The sequence below is a fragment of the Neodiprion fabricii genome, chromosome 2 (assembly GCF_021155785.1).
Source record: "Neodiprion fabricii isolate iyNeoFabr1 chromosome 2, iyNeoFabr1.1, whole genome shotgun sequence".
Classification (NCBI taxonomy): Eukaryota; Metazoa; Arthropoda; class Insecta; order Hymenoptera; family Diprionidae; genus Neodiprion; species Neodiprion fabricii.
In genome coordinates this window covers 20,167,828-20,193,377 of record NC_060240.1, presented here as the reverse complement: position 1 = coordinate 20,193,377, position 25,550 = coordinate 20,167,828, and the positions used below count along the sequence as shown (strand labels likewise).

At 40.0% G+C, this 25,550-nt stretch overlaps 1 protein-coding gene across 1 annotated transcript in view; it reads left to right on the top strand.

The window, feature by feature from the left end:
• LOC124175000 overlaps positions 1 to 25,550 on the top strand; it is a 51,714-nt gene that overhangs the window by 13,365 nt on the left and 12,799 nt on the right. The window contains exon 2 of the mRNA XM_046554791.1: positions 2,027 to 2,124. Coding sequence (XP_046410747.1) covers positions 2,027 to 2,124 — 98 coding nt within the window. The remainder of the gene's footprint in view (positions 1 to 2,026; positions 2,125 to 25,550) is intronic.

Sequence of the window (25,550 nt, the reverse complement as noted above, 5' to 3'; positions counted from 1 at the left end):
CGAGAGTTCCAAATTTCTGTGAAATCTTACAAGATTGGAGTGAATCCGTAGAAAATTGTAACGTCTTCGAATGATTTTTTATGGTTTTTCGTAGCAATTTTCAGTTGGGCGCATGATTGACCGTGCCGGACTTTGATGTACAGCAGTAACACATACCCTGACTTCGTAGGTCGTATACGATGCGGAAACCAACCCAAAACTCACTAGCGTATCCGTAGCGTATACCACCTACGAGAAGTCACGGTATGTAGTTTTATAACGATTTCTACCAAATGAGTAACTTTCAGGTAATTCGTCTAATGTAAAAAAAAAATTTGGTAGCATCATTCAGAACTAGGCGTAATTGACCAATGAAATGAAGCAAATTTTAGCATGAAATCCTTATTTGTTGAGAATTAAAAACAGAAAAAATTGGCAAGCAAATCTTCATCAGAGTTTTCACAAGGATCGGCCCTGTAAAATATTTGCAACGAATCTTGAACCATTGGATGCGGTAATTGTATGTATGTACAGTGACATAGGTTTTTTGCGGGATGTATTTCTACTATTGTTAAACACATCCGGTTCAGAAACAATTTCACGTATATATTAGGGTAATCTTTAAAACAGGTTCGGACGATTGTCAACCGCCCCCCCCCCCCCCTCCCCCAAATTTGCTATAAATAAATAAATAATGGTCTGTTCAAGAGCACAATTTTTTACCTCAACCCTAAACCCTCATGCCTATACTTGCGTGTTTTCTGCAATTTCGGTATTAATTTTACTGCCGCATCTAATCTTTCGGTCAATAATCTGTAAGTATGACAATTTTGCGGACATCGATGCTCCTATTAGATGAGGATATCCGGAGCGTATATGGGGCATTCTATGTCAATTATTCTCCATTTATATCTGCCTTTTCGACGAACAGGAATTATAGGATAGGTATTTTCGTTTTTGTTAATGATTTTCTATCAAATCGATGAAAAAAGGCAGATTTAAGTGGTGCGTACTCGATGTAGAATGCCCCAAAACCCTTCAATAAAATGAAAAAGAATAATTTTTTTTGCGGAACTACGACTCAAAACGAGAAAAGAAACAGTATGTTATTTTAATATCGGGTTTTGGAAAAGCCATGAGCATTTAAAAAAAAATTGTGCGAAATTTTGATAAATTTAAGGTGTTTGGATGGGTTGAGACAAACATCTAAAATATTTCAGAAAGACTGCTTTTGGCAGGTACAAGAAAGTGTAAAATTTTCGGTAGAATCAAAATTGGTCGGGGTCACGGGTTGGTCGGTTTCGCATGGAATGCCTCGTTCACATACAGTCGGGTACGTGCGATTACGAATAGTTACCGCGATTGTGAACTGATGTTACAATTTCCAAACGATGCCTTATGATATGCACGAATTTCAAAATCTAGCGGTTATTCTGAGTGAGTTGTACATTTTTTCGTATCCACCTAAAAGCCTATGCTCTCGTCGGCACTGCAGATTGTTGCTTTAGCAGAAACATAGGACGTGTGCGTATTACCATGTCGTTTTACCATCTGGTACCGCTTCGGTCGACTACAACGCTTCTGGAGTTTCAACGTTGAACTAAATTACAGACTTCTCGTGCATCAGAACGGGCTCCTGTCACCTGAAAATCGCCCGCACAAATCGTGACATATTTACAGAAAACTGACTGGTGCTATAGGTTTTCCCGGATTACGTGTGTGTTTTTGTACGTCTGTATCTCCCTGGCAAAAGTGAAAGAAATTCTGATATCGTACAAACGGTGAATATTCAACAAGTCGCTAGCCCGATCGGCCATCTTTGACGCGACGTGATTTTATTGAGTTCATCATTATTTTTATTAGACGTTATCAGTGATCTGCGATAGTAGTGACTGAGATACAGACGTACAATTTTATTCAAGCTATTTTTTAAAAATTTTCCCAGTCAGATTCATACCCCCGTTTTATCAGGATTTGTGCGGGCGATTTCCCCGCTTCTGACGTCACGAAATATATATAGGACATGCCAGGTCAGCGGGACCTTAAGAACTGGGTCCACGTCACCACGAACAGAAATCCTCCACAATATTGACGACGTGTATGGAAATTCAGCTATTACAATTGGTGATTGGAAGCTTCTTCAAGGTACGCAAGATTCACTATTTTGGATGGCGCACATTGGTCGGATATTATACAAAATGCGAGCAAAATAACAAAAGAAAAAATTAAAACTAGTTATTTCCTACGGCGCCATTACAATTTCAGATGTACCAATAAAACTGAAATACGTAGTGATACAGGAAAACAAATTTCTGCATTGTGTTACACTACGTACGCTAATTTTCGTTCTATGTAACGTACAATACCAGTTCATAAGTCCGCTGTCAGTTTTAGAATTTTCGATCGATCGGGACAAAAATTCGATATCTCTCCCAAAAAGAGGCGTTAATAAATGTTCCAGGTCGCATTGCAAGATGAAGCGTAGCAGTTTCGTTATGATATTGTTCCAAATTTTCTACAATTTTATTAGCGTTTACTAGATGATATTGAACATGGTAAATTTTCGCAATTTTCATCTTTCATGAAGTTGCGCGTAATTTTGTAGAAATAAGAATGGGAATTTTTTCTCGTCAGAACTTCGAACAAGGAGCAAGATTCTGTTTTAATTTCGTCGTGTGAAAAAGTTGTGATTTTTTTTATAAATTCGTTTCAATTTTTGTACAGTAATTAAGTTTTGGGAAAATCTGTCGGATCTTGAGAAATATGGGGTTAATCCTTTGCACTCGAGCGGCGCTGATACGGTGCCCGGCCGATTTCAAGTGTGAACTCGAGCGGCGCTGCTGCAGCGCCCGAGTGATTTGACGTCTTGAATCGAGCGACACTGCTACGGCACTTATCAAATTTTGTTGTTTTCGAAATGTAAATGAATAAACTGGTGAAATTTCATTATTTGTATACGCTTGTTTGTTTATAAATTTTGTTGAAGTACCTGTAAAATGTTTACCTAATTTGGCCGAAATCGTCTCGAGTTGCTGTTTCGCGCAAACAAAAAAGGCATCGAGTACAAAGGGTTGAAAGTTGTGTACTAAGACGAACAGTTACATCATTTCATTTTTACCATGTCAGAATTTTTTTACAATTTCATTCTGAAATTAGTTTATGACTATTTTTTTATTTATTTTATTTTTTACTGCCAGTTCCCGCCATACCGGTAAGAGTATGTCCCCAGAGGTCTACGGTAGACTTGTGCGGGGCAAGGGAAGAGATAGATTAATGACCATCATTATGCGGCTGCAGTCGTCTTAAGAAGTTCTTTAGAAACACCCGCATTCGCACAAGGGACAAGAGAAACTGCAGAAAACCTTGGTGTAGCCGGACCGAGTTCAAACCTCAACCCACCGATTCAGCGCCTGAACGGAGTGACCCTTCTTACAATTCTTGCGAGCTGCCACTTAGGTACTTCTTGACAGGCTGGGGATTTGAACTCAGGTCCTCCCGTTTCGTTGTCTCGCATGCTACGCACTACGCTACTACGTTCGGTATTGATAGTAAAAATTCCTTAAGTTGTCTTATCTTTTGCACTGCTTATTGGGCTTATTGTTTGTTTAAATTCTTTATCAGAACAGATAAGGGGTGAAATTGATTGATTAGGAGAGGTGAGTTTGGTAAAGGGGATAACAAATGGATGAAATAGGGAAAAGCGAAACCCAGGCTGGAACTAGGGCTTACAAGGAACGTCTTTCCGCTGACATTCTTAGATTTTAATGAAATTTATATATGTTATTCTACATCAAAATCGAAGAGACATGTATTTTTTTTCATTGGCGGAAGAACGTTTCTAGGGGGTGAAATTGTCCTTTGAAATTGAGACCTCCGAGGGGTTCTTTTCAGGTTTAACCTATTTTCACTTGAGATAATCGAATGCACCCAAATGGATAATTACCATAATGATAAACGATGAAAAATGCAACTGGTTTCATATCGGGGGGTTGCATAGGAAATAAGTTATAGGGGTTGAAATTCATAAAATCGTTATAACAAAAAAAACTATTGCACCTATCTCGATGGATTATACATATTTTTTTTTTTATTTATTGTTATATTATTTTTTTTATTATTATACATATGGGTTTTCACGTTTTTCTCGCAAATCAAGTTAAGGGGGTGAACTACCCCTATGTATGTTTACATTTAATCCCAATAAAACGGCAGTAATTCTTTTTTTCTTATTCCTTCTCCTAGTGATATGTTTTTTTTTTTAATTTACTACAACCCCATCACGTATATAGCATTTAATGAACGGTTTTATCTAGGAGCCAACTTATTTATAGATCGATCTTTCGTTGAAAAAGTATTTATATATGACTCATCGATAATTCTGACTGATTTATATTTGGCAATGAAATAACATAAGCATACGATAAGCGCTTACACATATTCGTTTCGGTAGATAAGACAAAGTTTTGGGATGAGGCACAGAAAAACTGCGTAGTCAAGTAAAAAAAACAGAGCGTATAATATGCTTGTATCTTTTATTGATAATATGTCAACAGTTTAACAAAATAATCACTATAGCAATAAATAGAAGTAAGTATATAATCATATGCTCTATTAGCCGTTGTAAGTACTGTAGTAATGATAGTCATTGAAAAAGTGTTTGAAACATAACGACTTTTTACACCAGGAACAGCGAACAATAGCAACATTTCACATCCTGGAACTTCACAGTGTGAGTTGCAGGATTCTTCAAATGCAAAGCGTACAGGATTCTTAAAATTCGCTGGTTTTTCTTCTATGTAACCACTTTTGTACCAAGAAGATTTGAAAAGATCGATATAACGTGGTGACGACAGTTGGTTATGAAAAAGTGACTGAAGCTTTATGATATTGTTTCTCAAATGCAAATCAATATCATAATTCATCAAAAGACAATTATCAGAAAAATATCTAACAAAATTTTTCCATACTCGGAATCCAAAAACATCGAGGGGCTGGATTTTTGCGGTAGTTCCTTTAGGTATAATCGTTACTTTGACATCTCTATTTGAAGGTTTCAGATCAAGTACAGCTTGGGGACAGTGTCCAGTCCAAGAATCAATCAGTTATAAAGATTTTGAACGAACTTTCGGGAAAAATACATGCTGCAACCAAATTTTAAAATGATCTGAGAATAGAAAAACTTGTTATTTTTTCATTCGAAAAAATGTCCATACAAAAACAGTGGGTATAATTTATATCTGAAGTAAGCTTCCCAGACTTGGATACGTCTCTGTATACATTATCTGGTCTGAAAAGCGTTTTCTCCACTATTGGACCAATCTTGCTAGTTGTTTCTTTTAAAACCAAAAATAGAGGACATAGCAGCTTGCCGTCGGCTGATAAAGTCGGCTGAATAGTGTAACTGTGGCTCGCAGAAGAGACTGATTGTACAACACATTGTACTTGCTTCTCTCCTTTGACTGCTAAAGTTCTTCCGAAATGCATTTCGAGTTTGGGAGCCACTCCGATCTGATCTTGATCCGAATTTTGAGAAAAAACGTATCACTAAAAGAAGAAATAAGAAAAAAAAGAATTACTGCCGTTTGATTGAGATTACATGTAAATATACATAGGAATAGTTCACTCACTCGACCTGATTTTCGAGAAAAACGCAAAAACCCATATTTATTATTTTTTTTTCGCTCTTCAAAGTGCAATTGAATCCATCGAGATAGGTGCAATAATTTTTTTGTTATAACGATTTTATGAATTTCAACCCCCATAACTTTTTTCTTATGCAACCCCCCGATATGAAACCAGTTGGATTTGTCATCGTTTATCATTAAGGTAATTATACATTTGGGTGCATTCGATTATCTCAAGTGAAAATAGGTGAAATCTGAAAAGTACCCCTCGAAGGTCTTAACTTCAAAGGATAATTTCACCCCCTAGGAACGTTTTTCTGCCGATAAAAAAAATACGCGGCTCTTAGATTTTGAAGTAGAATAACATATATAAATTTCATCAAAATCGAAGGATGTCAGCGAAAAGACTTCCCTTGTTAGTTATTTGGATCCAACTGCACGTAGTTGAAAATGGTTTACAAGGGAAGGCCACGACGTTCGGATCACGGATTTTCTTCAAACTTTGCACACTTTTCGGACTCCATTAGAACAACATAATGTTCAAATAGCAAGGCGAACTACGATGGCGTTTTCGCGAAAATCGCAAGAGAAATCTTACGAAGCAGATGAAGGACACTTGTCATATTCTTTTTCATATATATTACAATTCAAAGGTAATCTAACGAAAAAGTACGTGTATTTGCATGAACCTTTATCGAATTTCCAATTTTATATTGCTATGAAAGAATGTGAATTCAAAAATTTAGTGATTTCGAAAAATTAACGACGGAGTCAGAAATCGAACCTGGCGTTTAGAGATGCTTAGCTGGAGCCTTACTCCACTAGACCCCCTAGTCTAGATATTATTGATTCTGATGAAATGTCCGACGAAATTTTTCCAACCCCTAAAACCATAAATGTCAATGGGTTGAATTTTTCCGGTTGTTCCTTTAGGAATAATTTTCGACTCAACGTCTCTATTCGGAGGCGTTGCCTCACGGACAGCTGCAGGGCCATGGAGACTAGATGTAAGAAGGCCGAACACATATGGCGGAATCGTCGAAAAGTGAATCGTGAAAGTGATGAAAGATCTTGTAGTTCTGGATGTATCCGCAAGCGATACCAGCGCCTGGTTACGAATAAGATACATACGTGAGGATCGGTTTTGGTACCGCCGCCAGGCGGGTAAAATCCGCGGATCGTTCGTCACTTTCACAGTCCATTTTGCCAGCATTGGCTTCGGCCTCCTTACCTCCAGTCTCCATGTGCAGGGCAGTGGCTACTCCATGAATCAATCAATAGTAAACTTTTTGAACCAACGTTGGGGAAAAAACAAGATGCAACCAAGTTTCAAAATGTTTTGAGAATATAATAATATGATATTTAGTAGATATATAATTATTATAAGTATATTAAAAAAGTTAACCAGGTTAACTAATTAGCTAACCATCAGCTTAGCCGGTTAACTCAAATTAGCTAAGCTAATAAGCTCATCAGCTAATTTTTGACCGGCTAAAAGTTAAATTAATTTTCAAAGATACATGTATATATGATATAGGAGTGACTATTCACACGTAAAAAAGCCGCATTAAGTCCACGCAGCGGGAATATAAGGCCCTTAAATCCACGCCGCGCGAATTTAAGGGCTTTATAGTCACGCTGCGTAGATTTAACGTAACTTTTTTTTTTTTACGTATGAACATTGCTGTCCATATGGTATATGTATATATAATTACAATTGTGGCGCGATGGTGAAATTCAATTCTAAATTCAATAAAATTGAACGGTGCTCATTGAAGATCAATTTATTACTTAATGTCTAATATAAACAATTTGAATTAATATTAAATTAACATGACTGATTGTCTATCAACATTTTTCAATCAGTTTCTTCTATCATTTTACGATTTTGATACAAAAATATCAATAAATTAGCGTTATCTGGTAATAAACAACTCCTTTTAGTGGAAATAACATTTCCTGCTGTTGAAAATACTCGTTCGGATGGTGTACTCGAGGATGGGATGCCCAAATATCTTCTTGCATACGTAGCTAAAATTGGGTACTTATGACGCTTAGAGTTCCACCACAGCAGAGGATTATCTCCTTTTGGGATAGTTAACTCTCTGTCATACTTGCCGATTTCTTTTTCAATAGCAGTCTTATTTTCAAAACTTAGTGTTCGCTCAAGGTCCCCTGATAAACCTCGTTCAGGATCGAAGAGGTACTCCAAGTCTTTTTCTCTTTGATCTTTGGCCGAAGTTTGAAATTCATGATGCGTATTCTCAACTGATATTATTTCTAATGAGGCATAACTTTTTGTCGATAGGGTTGAGATTCATCGCGTAAGTCTTTATACCTGAAATATAAAGTACAATTGACTATAGTTAATTAATATAGTGAAAATATTATAAAATAAAATTTGTTGAAACAAGATCGACTTTGCACGCACGTAAGGGTGTAAGACTTCTCATTGATTTCGAATTAAATGTGAATGAAATAAATACCGTGGATCTAAGTAGCATGCAAGCCCACATACAGCAACACTTGTAGTTTTTAAGAACCTAGTTCTTAACTCGTCTTCCAATATATCCTTCAACAAGCGTATCCCTTCGCTGTCATCATCTTTCGGCTGTAAAAATTTTTTAACCATTATTCTTGTAGCAACATCGAAAGGTTCTAAGATCTTTTTAACATCAGCTATATAATCCCAATCATCATTGCTCAAGAGCAATTTTTTCATTAATTCAGCAGTTGTCTCTTCTTTATCTAACAAAACAGATGTTATTGCATCACGTTGTTCTATAACACGTCCAATCATTGCGAAAGCTGAATTCCAGCGAGTAGGGCAGTGACTTATTAAACGATGATTCGGCAAACGTAATTTTTTTGAGCATAAGTTAGAGCTGTACTCGCTTTATTCGAGTGCTTAAAATGCCCAACTAGAGCAGAAATTTTTCGTAAACAATCAGATAAAACTTCATCTTTTCAACGACACATTGTAGGGAATGACAGCAACAGCGAACGCTCACATCTATTTCAGTATCATTGCTCCAATAATCTCATATGGCAGCAACCATATAAGGTGCATTATCGTGGACAACAGCTATAACTTTTTCATATACATTCCAACTCGACAGTCCTTCTTTTGAATGATTGTAAGTATTTTTCGCAGTGTGACTTTCAGACATTTCTAATATATCCAGCGTAAATGAACGCAGGTTCCATTGGTCATCAATCGCGTGTGCAGTGATTGTGACAACTGAATCATTGGCACGTGAAGACCAACCATCGGTTGTAATCGAAATATTTGGAAAATTGTTCATAGTCGAAATCAATTTGTTCCGAACAACGTCATAAATGCCTTGCAGACGATTCCTAATAACTGATACGCTTGTTTTAGTATACTCAGGACAAAAGTCCTTAGAAATTGCTCGATTCCAGGTCCTTCGGCAAACGATAATGGAAGCATATCCATAGCGATCATCTTGACCAATGAAATAGTAATAGCTTCAGACTTGGGATTCTATAAGAAAAACAAGGAAAAAAATATCATTGGACTTGATATAATTTATAAATACATAAATCAATATCGCAAATTGACAAAATATACAGGGTGTCCCTAAATTGAGGGACACGGACCAGCCAGCGTGATACCTGACTGAAATGCAACCGAGAATTTCTTTACCGGAAGGTCGTCCGACGCATAGTTTTTGAATTATAAGCGATAGCGTTAAGCCAATCAGAGTGCACCATTTCATCTGGATTTGCCGCCACGGAAATTGCTGTTTTGTTCGTCTGGGTGAATTATTATTATTCGGTTACAAAGTAAATATCGGCACCTCCCCTCACTCGCTGCTGTACCCCTTCTCGAGCGCTGACCTCGGTATTGTTGCCGCGGCACACGCTGCCGGCCGCACACCCACGGACGCACACTCGTGTGTGTGAAAATAAGCGAATGCCCAGCTACACAATACTACCAAACACACATCTACGAGTGAAAATAAAAATAAATCTCGAAATAAATCAGCCGATTTAAGATTTGATGTTATAAAACATCTCCAATCATCGATGTATGCATAAAACTAGAGATTTTAGACGATTGATATGCCGTTAGGGTTCATAATTAGTCATTCAATCAATCTGAATTATGCTTTCCGAATATTTTCTGTGTCTTTGCAACATAACTTTTCCACTAGTTTGAAATTCATCATTGACATACGATTCTTCAATAATGCGAGGAAACAACAACTCGCTGAATTGACGTGTCAATAGGTTTGTGAATCAATTACAATTCACCTGATGTAACACAAAATAACTGAATAAATGAGAATTCTCGGAATCACTAAAAATGATAACTGAAATCATGAGAATTATTTGAGATATAACTGAATTAGGAAGAGTTGTGATAAGTCAAGTTACTTTGAATAACTTTAGATTCGTGCCAAAATTTTATGTTTAGAGAGAAAAATAATTAAATTCAAGTAAAAAAGTAATTTTAAATGAAGAAGAAGAAAATTTCCAAATACCTGAATTCAAATGAAGCAATTTGAATTTAATAAATCTATCCGAATTTGAGGTAAAATAATAATTATTATTTGGACCAAAATATTTTGAATAAGACTATGAATTATCAAAATATCTCTTCTGATATCAAGACTACACGCAGAAATTTACCAAATCGATTAATTTTTACCAATTCAATCGAGCCGTGTCCGATTATTTTATTGAAATCGATTAATCGATACATCGATTATTCTCAGATAAGTGGCCATCACTAGCATTGATCTCAACAATTTGAACGTTACTTGCCACTCCAGACCCACATTGAATCGACGAGGAAATAACTGGGAATTCGAATGACACCATATTTTTTTGAGTTGAATTAATTGAATTTATTCATGTAATTCGACTTCATTTTTCTGGTCTAAATAATAATTATTATTTTTTCTTAAATTCGGGTAGATTTATTAAATTCAAATTGCTTCATTTGAATTCAGGTATTTGGAAATTTTCTTCTTCTTCATTTAAAATTACTTTTTTACTTGAATTTAATTATTTTTCTCTCTAAACATAAAATTTTGGCACGAATCTAAAGTTATTCAAAGTAACTTGACTTATCACAACTCTTCCTAATTCAGTTATATCTCAAATAATTCTCATGATTTCAGTTATCATTTTTAGTGATTCCGAGAATTCTCATTTATTCAGTTATTTTGTGTTACATCAGGTGAATTGTAATTGATTCACAAACCTATTGACACGTCAATTCAGCGAGTTGTTGTTTCCTCGCATTATTGAAGAATCGTATGTCAATGATGAATTTCAAACTAGTGGAAAAGTTATGTTGCAAAGACACAGAAAATGTTCGGAAAGCATAATTCAGATTGATTGAATGACTAATTATGAACCCTAACGGCATATCAATCGTCTAAAATCTCTAGTTTTATGCATACATCGATGATTGGAGATGTTTTATAACATCAAATCTTAAATCGGCTGATTTATTTCGAGATTTATTTTTATTTTCACTCGTAGATGTGTGTTTGGTAGTATTGTGTAGCTGGGCATTCGCTTATTTTCACACACACGAGTGTGCGTCCGTGGGTGTGCGGCCGGCAGCGTGTACCGCGGCAACAATACCGAGGTCAGCGCTCGAGAAGGGGTACAGCAGCGAGTGAGGGGAGGTGCCGATATTTACTTTGTAACCGAATAATAATAATTCACCCAGACGAACAAAACAGCAATTTCCGTGGCGGCAAATCCAGATGAAATGGTGCACTCTGATTGGCTTAACGCTATCGCTTATAATTCAAAAACTATGCGTCGGACGACCTTCCGGTAAAGAAATTCTCGGTTGCATTTCAGTCAGGTATCACGCTGGCTGGCCCGTGTCCCTCAATTTAGGGACACCCTGTATAGAATTTTGACAATCAACTTGATTCTTCAACAAAATTACTCACGTTGCGAGTATAATATTTTCTAGTAGGTAATTTGCGCCGCTTCTCATGATTATTTTCAGTGCTTGAACCTGTTTAAGGGTCTGGATTTTCTGTAGTTAGTCTTCTTCGTTTATTTCCAGTAGAATTCAATTCAATTTCATCTTCGGATCTATTACATTCATGAATTTTAGGTTATTTATTGATAGCAGTGGTGAATCTAAATAAAAATACTTATTATCTTATAAAAATTAGACACATTTCATTTACAGTAATAAAAAAAAACACAGATATTATGAATTTACGTACTGAGACTCGGAATCACCTTCGTTGATTAAAGTAGCTGCTTGGTCTTTGTCAGGATGCTTATTCTTCATGTGGTATCGCAAAGATGATGTAGTTTTTTTAACATTACAATGAACTTCACAATATTTGCACTTCGCATATCCATTTGTGAGTTGAACAAAATGTTTCCGTATCGGAGCCATGATAAATAACAATTTGAATCAATATTTTTTATGTTCAAGTGTGAGTAGTGTATATATGAGAGTTCTGATTAAAGATGGCGGCGCTCCCCCCCCCCCCCCCCCCCCAATCCGCAGCGCCCAACCCATCCGCGGTGGCGCCCCCCCCTGCCCCCCTCCCAATCCGCGGCGGTCCCGCCCCCCCTCCCCTTCCGTCGCACATTTTCGGGTTTTGCTGCTAGATGGCTGTCTTCATAGGATTTGACACACGCACACACACAAAATAATTCCTGTCGAGACTTGTTTGGCGCCGGAAAGCCGCACATAAATCGGATAGGGTAAAAACCCGCTGGATCTATTGAAAAAATTCCAGGAAATGACCCCTGAAGGAAGGTTTAAAACGGCGTTTTGAATGCTTTTAACAATTTTTTTATTTAACATCAATTACATTTAGTTTTTTTATTCTATTCTAAATTATCTTATTCTAAATTTTAACGAGTAAAATTATACATATTATTTTCAATATCCATATTAATTAAACATATTATTATTCCAAAATTGACTTATACCAATTTTTTAACAGTACCACTGATCGGATTATATTCGACAATGCGATCATGCAAGATCATGCAGTAGGCAGAAGTGTGTGGTGGAAACGTAATGCTACAGTCAAATTCCGATCGAATGTCCACAGGTCCAGTTTTCGATGTTTCGTTCTGCTTGGAGCAATCGATGACGATGAGGGGAGCTTGGTTTATGAATTCACGCCTCGATAGCAAAGGCTCAGCTTCTTTGTTATAGTAGCTCATTTGAAACCGAATATACATATCATGGAGAATGGCGTATTGATTATTGTATATATCAAGATTCACATTTCCGTAGGGATAGCACTGTGAGTTGAGGAAGAGTCTTACATCTCTGATCCGACAATGATCAAATACGCCAGCATTTTTCAGCGGCTTGTTTCTCCTTGCAGTTTGAAATCCTAGAACGACATATCTCGGCTTCTCAAGCTGCGTCGATGTCTTGACTGACCATATATGCCGCGTTGTTGACGGGAGCATCGGATACACGTACGTTTCCCAAGAACGAAAACTCATGGATATGGCGGGATCCGTGGCGATGTAGTTGAGTAGCTGGATTTTCGGTTTATCTGCCAGTTTGATGTAGGGCAACAACTACTCGATTTTATTCAGGGTGATTTTAAAGTTTTCCGTCGCCGAGGTCTGAATCACGGCATTCAAATCTGTGTTGGAACGTGTGAGAATTAACTCATGTTTAGCGTTGACGATGCCTCGACGATAATCTTCGGCGAAGTCTAGCACATAATTTAACGGTAAAACAACATCGAAATTTCCGGCGGCATCGGTTAGTTCCTTATCCCCACTCAACCACCCGGTAGTGCTGGTGATGCCAACATTTTTATTCCGATCAATCTCTACACCGTTTAACTCGTAGCGAACTTCCTCAAACAAATGACAAACAGCCATATTGATCAATTTCGCAACCGTCACCGCAGCTACACCATCATCCTTTGTGATTTTTCCATAAATGTGTAGAGAGCTTTTACTGGACAGTGGACACAAGTCTTGATGTGGAACAAGAATATGGATTTCATTGTTGTTCTGGAAGGTGGATGATGCAAACGGCTGATGAGCATGAATCTCAGTGTGCGCGATCGATTCGTCGAATACCACAGGTTTCTGTATTCTTATTATTTCTTCCATGGTAACACACACATGATGCAGAGAACACGAATTCTTATTTTCCAAAATTTCCACGTAATCGAAGACCCAGGCTCTGGAAAAACCGAACGTTCAGAGGTGTCAGTCTCGTAGACGGTGTAAACGTTGTCAGAGATGTCGGGCGACTGATGATTTTTGGCCGTGACGTTTGAGTTTTGTAACTTTTGCCCAACTTTCTCGTCTCAAACACGATTCCCATTATTTGAGTGATTTCACGTGTAAACGTACAGTAATCGTTTCGCCGCGAAAATGAATCAGCTCGTCGTCTTGATCGACTATTCTCAGCTGTGAATGATGTATCGACTGTCGGGCTCGATGCCTGTTTATGTACGCCCCTGTGGTTATGCCACACTCAACGCGTAAAGTATTAACCTTCAGTATGGCTACGGGTAATTCAGATTTATGAGCAACGTTTCGTGATAGCTCAACCGCCTTAAATCCCAATAGTCGGCCGATGGAATCTTTGGGCCTAAAATCTACCACATGATTGCATGTGACTTCACTGTTCAGCTCGTTGTTGTTAGCTGTCAGACTAAGGGTGATGTCGGAGAGTAGCTCCTTATGCAAAAAATTTACAATATCCTCAATTTCATAGCTTCCCGTGGGTATCGCGATGCTCTCTCTGCTGTTGTCCGCTCGTTTCAGGTATAATTTATTACACCTCTCATGAATATTGGGTATTGAATTGAATGTCAGGAACTCGACGAGTCCGAGAACATAGTTCTTCTCTGGTGATAAGTCGATTTGGGGGAAATATTGAGCCTCCATTACGGAGGATGTGCCTGACAGTGTTAACGTCAACGATTCCGGCATGACTAATGCTTGCTCATGTAACACCTGTCTTTTTATAGCTGTTCGCTGAGAAATTTGAGACACAAGTGGCCGCAAATCACAGTATCATATTCTTGATACCTCTCATGATTGTATTCAACGCTACCAACACCGAGATACCTAAGCAAGTCCTTAGGCGGTTTCAAATCACCGAAACTATCGAAATACACAACATGGTCACCATTTTTCTTGTACGCAGCCCAATGTGTCCCCGGACCGTTTTTATTGTCAAGATCAATAATTGCAAATTCTCGCATTTTTGGTCCTGATTTCGGCAGATCATTCCGCATGAAAACATCGCGAAAATGCGGAATTTTCATATTTTTAGCATAGTTGCGTAAATCAATGTTGGTGAGAGCTCAGTGTGGCAGCTTTACCAGTTTTTTGTCGGACGAAAGTACAGGCCAATTCCGCTGCAGTAGGGTCGCAGGTATAATCCCTTGCCCAAAGCAATCGCCTCCATTGTTGCATTGTGCCGTTTGGCCTTGTTCAACTGATGTTTGTTGACACTAGCTTCGTCGACAGCTTGAGTTATACCCGCAGCACTACCCGCAAGAGCCCCAGTAGCGCTTAGAACGGCCAGAATTGGAATGAGAAACGGCGGGATGCCGCCAATTTTATCAGGCACAGGTATAACGCGAGGCAAACGAATATTCTTCCCAGTCCCACGCGCAGCCGCACGAGCACCCGCCAAAGCCGACTCGACAGCTTTATAACCCGGTCGCATGGCGACCTTTGCTGTTGTGATGATGGATTTAAGAATCACAGTTCTCTTCCGCTGTTTACTCTTCCCGTCAGTTCCAGATTTTTTCTTTGCAGCCACTCCAAGTTTCGACCGCTTTGCAGCTAAGCCCATTCCGAGTTTAGATTTAGCTTTCATGGTGTTGGTGACTCCCCAGGCTACAGTCTCTTCACTTACACCAGCGTCCTTGGCCAAGACGCGATTCCACGCCTTTTTAGCGAGCGCTTTGTCGGCAAGATTTCTCGCTGCAATATCGCAATTCTTTGCGTATGCAATGTCTTTACACGCGGCATCCAGCGGATTGATCCCCAAATCTCCACGAGCCAACCTCTTGGCCAATTTCGTTTCAGGTCCGCAGTACTGATACCCTGGCACATGCAATTCAACTGGGAGATGATTGATGATTTTATTTAACAAACCACCACCGCGTTTCTTCCGTGTGCACATCCTCATAGTCGGGCAACAACTAACGTGACTTCTATGAAAGGCGGAATTTATATACCGTCATCTCAGTTTTCGTTGTCATGCTAACGAAGCATCATGAGATTTCAAGATCAACCCGATAAACTACCTATCGCAAATTTCGATAAAATGGTTCGACGTGTTAAGAGAAAGATAGGAAAACGACATGGAAAATTGCTGCCAAATACCGTGAGAGCAATTTTTTGCGGGCCATCCAATTGCAATAAAACTAACGCTCTTCTCGCACTCATCATCCACGGCAATGGATTGCGATTCGAAAATGTCTACGTCTATTTGAAATCTCTCAACCAACCAATGTATCAATTTTTGCGAAAGTTACTAGAACCCGTGCAGGGAGTGGGTTATTTCCCGTTTCGCGAGAACGATGAGGTTGTAAAACCGGAACATGCTCGCCCCAGCTCTGTTATGATTTTCGACGATGTGGCTTGTGAAAAGCAGGATAATATCAGAGCATACTTCAGCATGGGCAGGCATCGCGAAATCGATAGCTTTTATCTAAGTCAAACGTATGCGCGCATTCCAAAACACCTAGTGCGTGACAATGCAAACTTATTGGTGCTATTTCAGCAGGATGATATGAATCTGAAACATATCTACAACGATCATGTGAACGCGGACATGACGTATCAGCAATTTAAAGACTTGTGCTCGGCATGCTGGAATGATGACAATTACAGTTTTATCGTATTTGACAAGGATAGCGGAATCAATGGGGGGCGATATAGAAAGGGGTTTGACTGCTTTATAAGCATAAACCAACATAAACTTGCACGGTTTCGTTGCAACAATCGAGCCGGCAACATGGAGAGTGCCAAGATTCGTAAGCATAGCGACACATTGAGTGGAATATCAAAAGCATTTGATGTCATACGGCGGAAGCATGAGATGCTTAAGTTGGACAAGGACACGACCGAACAGGTTATGGGAGAGGTATTCAAGCCTTTAGTAACACCGTTGCAAGAATTGGTTGATACCTCAAGACAGCAGCAGCAGCATGTTAAACGTGAAATTAAAACGGAACTACCGGATGTGACAATAAAAAAAGGAGAAGAAAAAGATGACGAGAGTACCGGGGATGATGATGATGATGATGAGGAGGATGAGGATATGGATGATGGGAATTTCATGGATGCAAATGATAAAACACTGAAGTTTGGTGAAATTTCTACTACAAGTACGCCGGTGAAGAAAACAACGGATTCCACGGCGCAATATTTGAAAATGTTTAGCTTAAGTAAAAAGAGGGATTTGGATACCACATACGGTGTTCGAAAGTTGACAAACGGTATGACGATTGGTGATACGCCGATCAATTTCACTGAAAATCTGGTCAATGTGGGGGATCAAAGTTATGACAGAACACATGGATTACTTGAATTACTGTTTAAAAAATGACCCGATGCATTGATTGTAAATGATGTGGATAGGAATAATTACATAAAAATTGTAACGACGACAAATGCACATCGAAAACGTTACCAAGCCGATGGAAGCCTTCGAGATGATTTAAAAAGCGCGAAGTGTAGAAATTTCATTGCGCAACACGTTGGCTCGCCGAAAAAATCAGGTACAGGATTACCCGTCTATAAGATTGCGCGAAAGGAGGGGCAGGATGTTGATTACGACTACTGGGATGATCCAAATGAAATTGTAGATCGTCTCCGGCTGCTTATTGCGTTACAGGCTGCAGGCAATACCAGCCATTCCAACGAAATAGTCTTCATTATTGAGGAGTTGCGCGAGGCTGGAATCGTTTATTAGCGACGTGTAAACGTAAAATCATCATTTGTTCAGTGACCGTCCAGTGATGAGCATAGACATATTCGGGCGACACTCGGAGCGTGGTGGGGGTAAAAGACTCATTCGATGGCCTCCCGGTGTTGGATTCAAAACCACCAACGACAATCAGTATGATTTGGACGGTAAACGATTGTGTAACATAGCTGATCCGCAGCACTCCACCGATGCCGTTTCCCTAAAAGTTCTCAATACTGCTTTACAGTCTATGGCTGCGGATATTGTGGATACTTTTCAATCAAATTTTGAGAGTATCGCGCATAATCACAACGAGGAGTTGAAACAGCTACGCATAAATAACAAAATCATTGAAAATATGTTGAGTCGCATCAAACATATTGGGGAGCAGGCAACACCAACGTTGGGACAGACCAGCAGGGAATTAGTATCGATTGAGGAACCAGAGAGGTTGGACGTCAATTCGAAAAATTGATAGGTGAAGAGTTGCGATTAATGAAGACTGTAATAGCCGCCGAACTTCACAGACAGGCTCGACTCAACCATCCGCGTCGATTCGTAGATGTACGCGGACTGGATGAGACCTGGCAAGTTGATCTCGTCGATATGACCGCATACAGCTCGTGCAACAAGGGATACAAATACCTACTAACAATCATCGATATATTTTCCACGTACGCGTGGGCGGTGCCGATAAAGTCCAAGATTGGGAAAGATGCGGCTGCTGCTATGAAATCTGTACTGACCCAGAGCCGTATACCTGCACATCTATACGTTGATCAATGCAAAGAATTTCTCAACAGCAAAATGAAAGCCCTCATGATGCAGCACAATATCAACATGTATTTGACACTCAGCAACTTAAAGGCGTCGATATGCGAACGTTTTTAGTCGAATATTGAAAAAATAAAATGTGGATGCGGTTTACTCTCCTAGGATTTCACAAGTGGATTAATATTTTGGGTCGATTTAATGAAGTCCTACAATAGCACCAATCATCGCATGATTCGAATAAAACTTACAGGATGTTAGCACGGAGAATGAAAAACAGCTGTATCGTAGCATGTACAAGCCTCGACAAATCAATCGAAGTGATCGAGCGCGGAAATTTAGTGTAGGTGATCGAGTTCGAATCAGCAAGTACAAGAATGTATTTGAAAAATGCTTTACACCCAATTGGACGACAGAAATATTCACCGTGACTGAGGTGAAAAATACCAATCCACCCACCTACAAACTTACCGATTATCAAGATCATCCCATCGAGGGGGGCTTCTACGAGAAAGAGCTCGCCAAAATGAAATATCCCGACGGCTACCATGTGGAGAAAGTATTACGCAAACGGGGGAATCTGTTCTGTGTGAAGTGGTTGGGTTTTGATAGTTCGCACAATAGTTGGATGAATAAAACAGACATGTAACATAGTATGTATGTATTTTCCGAATTACAATAAAAGATTTTGAATATACATATATTGCAACATTTTATCTCCTTTGTACGCACATGTGCCATACTATGTACTACGAAAATAATAATAATTATAATAATAATAAATATAATGATAATACTAATAATAATATGCAATTTTTCCATACGATTATTACACATTTTGTTTTTCGGAAAACTTTTTTCCATTTTCTGAAAACTTTTTCTCATTTTCTAAAAACTTTTTTTCATTTTGTTACGTCCTCCAGACTTCATATTCCTTTTCCACGCTCTCAGTTACGTTACGCTCTGTAGTCTACTCTTATCGTTCGCGAGTCAGCAGGTTCTCCTGTAACTTGTGCCTAGCTTGCCTGCTACGTCCCGCAAAACCAGGCAGATCCATCCTAGCGCTTAAGCAAGACACCTATCCCTTCAAACGAAGATCGTACCTTTTTCCCTCGACCGACTCCATTGCATTGACTACTAATAAACAATCATATACTTTAAATCATTTATCTTCCCTTAATACCGATCCCTTTCTATTCCATTCATTTCCTGCATTGGGAGTAGAAGCACGCGAGTGCATAGTCGACGTGAACGGACCCTACAATAGCCAAATAACACCTTGGCTGGGCGTGGAGTAAGCTCCGATTACCGCTCATCGGAGCCTACGCAATCTACCCCGTAATAATTTTCTGAAAACTTTTTTTTGTTTTCTGAAAACTTTACTCGTGGTAAACAAATGAATATGAATAATTGCTTGATATATTAATAATAAATAAATAAATGATTGTTAAGTATATGAATTCGCATTTTGAAACTTCAAATCCATCAAATATCGCATTGATCGTGAAACGTTTCCGCCCAGTGGTGGATCGTTCAAGGCGTCAAACATCAAATATTTACATCAATTCTACGTCTACGGTTTATCCTATAGCTATTGGGGGGCTGGGACAAACCCCCAAGGTACAGTGTCGGTCTGTCCAGGTATCAATTGCCGCTTGTCATCCTGCCAACTCAGAGCCAATTTTTTTTTGTACGATCGTGCTTACTTCGTGTTTTTTGCTGCGTATTAAACACTGTGGAAGAGTCAACTCTTGGTAAGCCGTCAGACAGCGCTTATAATCATCAAACATGATGCTATTTATCGATGAATTTCTTACAACCTTGGCGCGCTTACTCACTTTTACGCCACTGTCATATTTTTCCCCATCCTCACCCATCGTAGTAGATGTGTACAGCTTTGCTCGCAGTCCCACAAACTCTGTCATAATTTTACCATTATTTTCATCCTTCATTAGCCCTAGTTGTTTGTTGTTTTTAAGGGAATACCATACACATTGTCGGGCGGATAGTCAGAGGTATCAAACGTTGTATCTACATCACGTTTGATGATATCGTAGATATTAGGCACATTGAATTGATAAATAAGGCTGTCTGTGTCGGTATGCATCAATTCAGCTTGTTCATTCGAAAAGTTGGTTTGAATATAATTATAGTGGAAATCGTAGAGGAAGATTTTTGACGGATCTAGAATTCATGCGCCGATGTAAATAGGTTTGGCGACGTGAACTTTGACACGATTCATTTCAATGATAACCATATCAGTGCCAAATACGGTGCAGCTGTGAAAGCTTGCTCGGGCAATAAGCGTTCTCGCACCACCTCTTCCCTCCCATTTTGTGACCAATTTGACGTCTGCATGATTTCGCACATTCTCCGTAGTTTTGCCGAACACCGCGTTATTCATGAGTTTATAAAAGTTTTTCTCAAATTCATTCCTAGATTGTTGACGCATGTCTGTATTGAGCTTGATGTAAGGCTCGAGCCATGGAGATTGTGCAAACTTCAAAATTCTGCTCACTTTCGTTACTTTTAATCCTAAACTCAAACACTGTTTCAAATTTCTACAATGCAATATATACTTTTTTTTGGGGTGAAGGGTGGTCGTGAGTTTGGCATTTTTACTACCTGGAGGAGTAAAATGTTCGGGACAAAGAGTCTTTGTGATCCTCGTGGAGTTCCACAGAATAGTCCAAATCTACCTCCAGAAAGTAACCGATCGGCGAATCATCCGGATGGTTCGTTATATCGATGTGCTGATACTCCTACTCGAACAAACCGATTGATAAATGCATGCTCATAGCTGCACCGTACAGGTTATTCACGCCAAAACACGTGAGATACGATTCCGCTTTGTTCGGATCAAAATCTTTTCCCATGAATCTATTATCGGCCCGAGCGTGTCGATTCGAACATTGCGCTCCGCCGCCTCGAATGTCTCTTTCAATAGATAACACCATTTCAGGGTTGTCTAAAAGTTGCATATTTACATTAGTATGCTTGAGCATCGCGTCAAAAGCAAGTCCCGGTGCAGTGTAGTAGTGCAACGGATCTAAATCGTATGTTTTGAAGCAGCTAGCGCGGAAATTTTCGAAAATATCGGCAAGCAAAAGAACATCGGTCTTCAAATATGAATCTGAATAGCCCCCCTATGACTCTGAATGGAATTCCCTCCAAACAGTTTTCGCGTGCTCGTAATCGGTGTCTGAAATATTTGCATCGCAGAGGTGCAAGTAGAAATGCTTTTTTGCAGGTAATCGCGGTTCATCGAGTTTCCCCCAACAATCGACGTATTCACAGGGAAAAACGCCTTTGCGTGTCATCAAACTGAACTGAGTCGGGTTATTATAAAATTTACGTGTTATGCGTTTATCGTTATCGGTCAAATATGTGGAAAGTTTATCGATGCTGCTAGTCGTAAATCGAAACGAATCGATGAATCTCAAGTTTATCATTGTTCCATCGACGCGTTTCGTGAAGGATATATATTTTTCCTTATTTATGGGTAGCAGTGTAATTTTACCGGGGAAAGTTGACGCGAGGGATTTTATTAAAAAGTGAGAATCGAAACCGGACAAATTGTGGAAAACTATTGGAATTGTGTGCGACTCTCTGAAATTCAAATTACACCGATTATGAGCAGGACCACGATATTTACCCGTGAAGTGACAGTGATCGTAACACTTTTTCTCCTCAGGGATAGACGGTTCTTCACAAATATAACAATTCTTTGCGCGCATGTGATGATCGCGTTGCACTTGGGTAGGAGACTTCATCGGAATTATGTTTTTGATTCGTGACTCTACTTAAATTGATAAATCCATAAGCTGTTTCATAAACCAATCTATGCAATCGACACCGCGTTTACCGTGAAACTCCGATCAAGTCTCATCGTACGCGAAATGTACATAGTACGCTACACTGTGCGGGACATGCTTTTGAATTTCACAAGTCTTACGAGTTTCAAATTCATCTACAGGTTCAGGGATTTATATACATTCGAGATCGGCGTATACGACAAATGGAACGGTGCCTTTGTTTTGAAAATTGGAAAATACTAAATCTTTACACTTGGGAAACTCCATGCGTACTTTATTTAGCGTAATACAATCTTGTCGGTGATTGTCGTAGGCATGTTTCACGCTGAAGTGGCACAAACATCTGTCACATAAAACAGTCTACCATCATGATTAGACAATTGTTTGCTCACCAATCGGGAAAGATCTTCAATCCAAGCAAAGTGGAATCTCGGTGCAAACTCACCAGTCATATCGTCTTTCGGATTACTCTCAACCATCAGAAGATGGATCGTGTCAATGTTCACGCTATGCAAATTTCTACTCAAATAAATTGGCACGATGGCGCTTTTATTTGATTTTGCATGATGCGAAAAAGTTTGAGATTCTATACCATATACATTGATGCGCAAATTATTCAATCTCTCAAGCTTTTTCACATCATGTATAGTAGCAGGGAATTTGATACCTGTACAGTCCAACTCAGAAATATATCGATGGTAACGGCTAGTCCTATCGGTGTTCATCTTGACCGGGTGGAGGGCTGCTGTGACGGACCAGAGAAGTCATCTTTCGTCCTCGTTCCTCACGTTGATCACAGCCTTTTTATGCCGAATGTCTTGAGGCAGCTCGACGAATGTTGAAGCCCCCGCAGCGAGAGGCTGGTAGCGATTGATATTTACAGCGATGTTGAGGATCTCAATCATACTCCAGCCGGAATCACGTTGCTCGAAATCTTCCACCTTTGACAGCAGATCACCCCGTGCACGTATAAACCAGCCATTTATATCGCTCGATGGGAGAAGAATCGCCACGTTGGAGGTGTTGAAACTCTTGACTTCGGTGGAGATCTCTTTGTGCTTGACATTTTCGAATTTTCATGATAATATGAGGTTAACCTTCACATTTCCCTCCTCGCGCAGTATCAGCTCCAACTTCTCGGTGCCGACGCGCTGCACATCGTCCAGAAAGGCGTTCAAATTTTTATGACGGAGATTCGTGACAACCCCCGTTCTGATTCGGCTGGCAAAAACGTTATCCACGTCGTCCCATTGTACACCCGCAGGAGTACCGATATTTCCACCCGTCACCACTGTGCGCTGCTGCAACTGCTTGACCTTCGTCACCCAAGATTGCAGGAGTGCGATCGTATGTTGGATCCGTATTTTCGCACCAACAGTCGTTCCTCGTTGCATAGAAACATCACGTAGAACTTGGACATTCGCAATTCCAATATTAGCCCAATGATTGATGACAGCGTCATTCTCTCCTCCGGATGGTTGCTCTCTCAGCAAATTGTACGTCCCCTCCATCTGCTCCGCAAGTCCCATTTACGCTTCGACTGCCATGACTTCAACGGCTATAAGTAACAATTGTATGTCAGAGAAAATGAACGTTATAGGCTTTCGACTTGCACGTATCGTGTAAGACTGATGAGTCTGCATCGGATGCGTTGAGCTTATATATAGGCTGATTGGTGCGCACTGCGTTCTGCGCATATCGGGGGGAAAGATGACGTCAAAGATGCGGTGCGCACTGCGTTCTGTGCATATTGGAGGGAAAAATGGCGTCAGAGCTGCGGTGCGCACTGCGTTCTGCGCATATCGGAGGGAAAAATGACGTCAGAGATGCGATGCGCACTGCGTTCTGCGCATATCGGAGGGAAAAATGACGTCAGAGATGCGATGCGCACTGCGTTCTGCTCATATCAGAGAAAAAAATGACGTCAGAGATGCGGTGCGCACTGAGTTCTGCGCATATCGGAGGGAAAAATGACGTCAGAGATGTGGTGCGCACTGCGTTCTGCTCATCTCGGCTTGACCGGCTGATATGTGTACACAGTTTTGAGTTTTTTGAATTGTTAAGCCGCGTGGGACATGCGGTGGAAACAATCGCTCAACGAAAAGCAGGTAGCGAACAGTGTTTGGCGTGAGAAAAATCTTGTCTTGCCGACCCTTCACCGGATGGTATGTGAACACACAGTTTTGGGTTTTACGACTCTTCATAACGAACAAGTCCGAGCCTGCACATCCCCAACCATATTGGCGTGGAGTATGAAACGAGAAAAAAATCGGCAAACGAAAAGCTGGTAGTATACAATACAATAATTGGAGAAAAAAAATGGGCGAATGAAACTATCGTAATAATTATAGATGTCGAAAATGGCGATGATGATGGGATATAGGAGATCAGGAGTGGAGGGAGTATTTCATGGGATTATTAGGCGGGGTAGAAAGCAAGGTAACTCCTGATCTCCTATTTCTTCATTCACCCTCTTCCACTTCTTTCTTTCCCTATCAACTATCTCCCATACCTTGCTTTCTGTCCTTGCTTCCGCTGCTTCTTTTATGAATCCCTCATTTTCTTTCTTTTTTCTCTCCTCGCATAGCCTATTATATTCCCTTCTTCCCTTTCTATACGCGTCCCCTTCCTCCTCCCCCTTTCTCCATTTTCTTAGACTCTGCCTAACTTCCGCTTTTTTTCGCCTACATTCCTCATCCCACCATCCCTTTTTCGCTTCCCTCCCCCTCCCTCCTACATCTAAGGCTCGTCCAAACTCCCTTATTCTTTTCTCCATCTCTTTACCTACATCCACTTCTCCTATCCCCTCCCATTTGACTTCTGTTCTAAACCTCATCCTACCCTCCTCCGTCCAGTCTCCTCTACTAGTTCCCCCTACTCTTTTTCCCTTCCTTGTCCTAGCCACTGCCCCCCTCAACCACACTATTACCGGGTGATGATCCGAGTCAACCCTATCCCCAATCTCTATCCTTTTGACCCTATCCCTCACCTCGATGTCTCCTATAGCGTAGTCTATCACCGTCACCCCTGCCCCTCCTACATACGTAAATTCCCCCTCCTCATCCCCCTCTATGTTCCCGTTCATTATTGCCCATCCTGTCTCATCTAAAAATTGCACCAGCTGCCTACCTTCCGCGTTTATTTTCCTGTCCTTTGATTTTTTACTCCTACACTCCTCCTCTCCTTCTCCCCAGCATCCTCCCCCCTCCTGCCCTGTCCTGGCATTAAAATCACCCCCAACTAGCACTTTTACCCCTCCCTCTATCTCTTCTGCACGCTCCTTTAATTCCCCTATCTTCTCTTTTAGGTCCCCATTTACGTATATTCCTACTACTACCCATTTTTCGCCCCCTACACTTATTTTCCTTGCTATCATGCCGTCTTTTACCTCTTCCCTCCCTCCCGCCCCACTTACTATCTCCC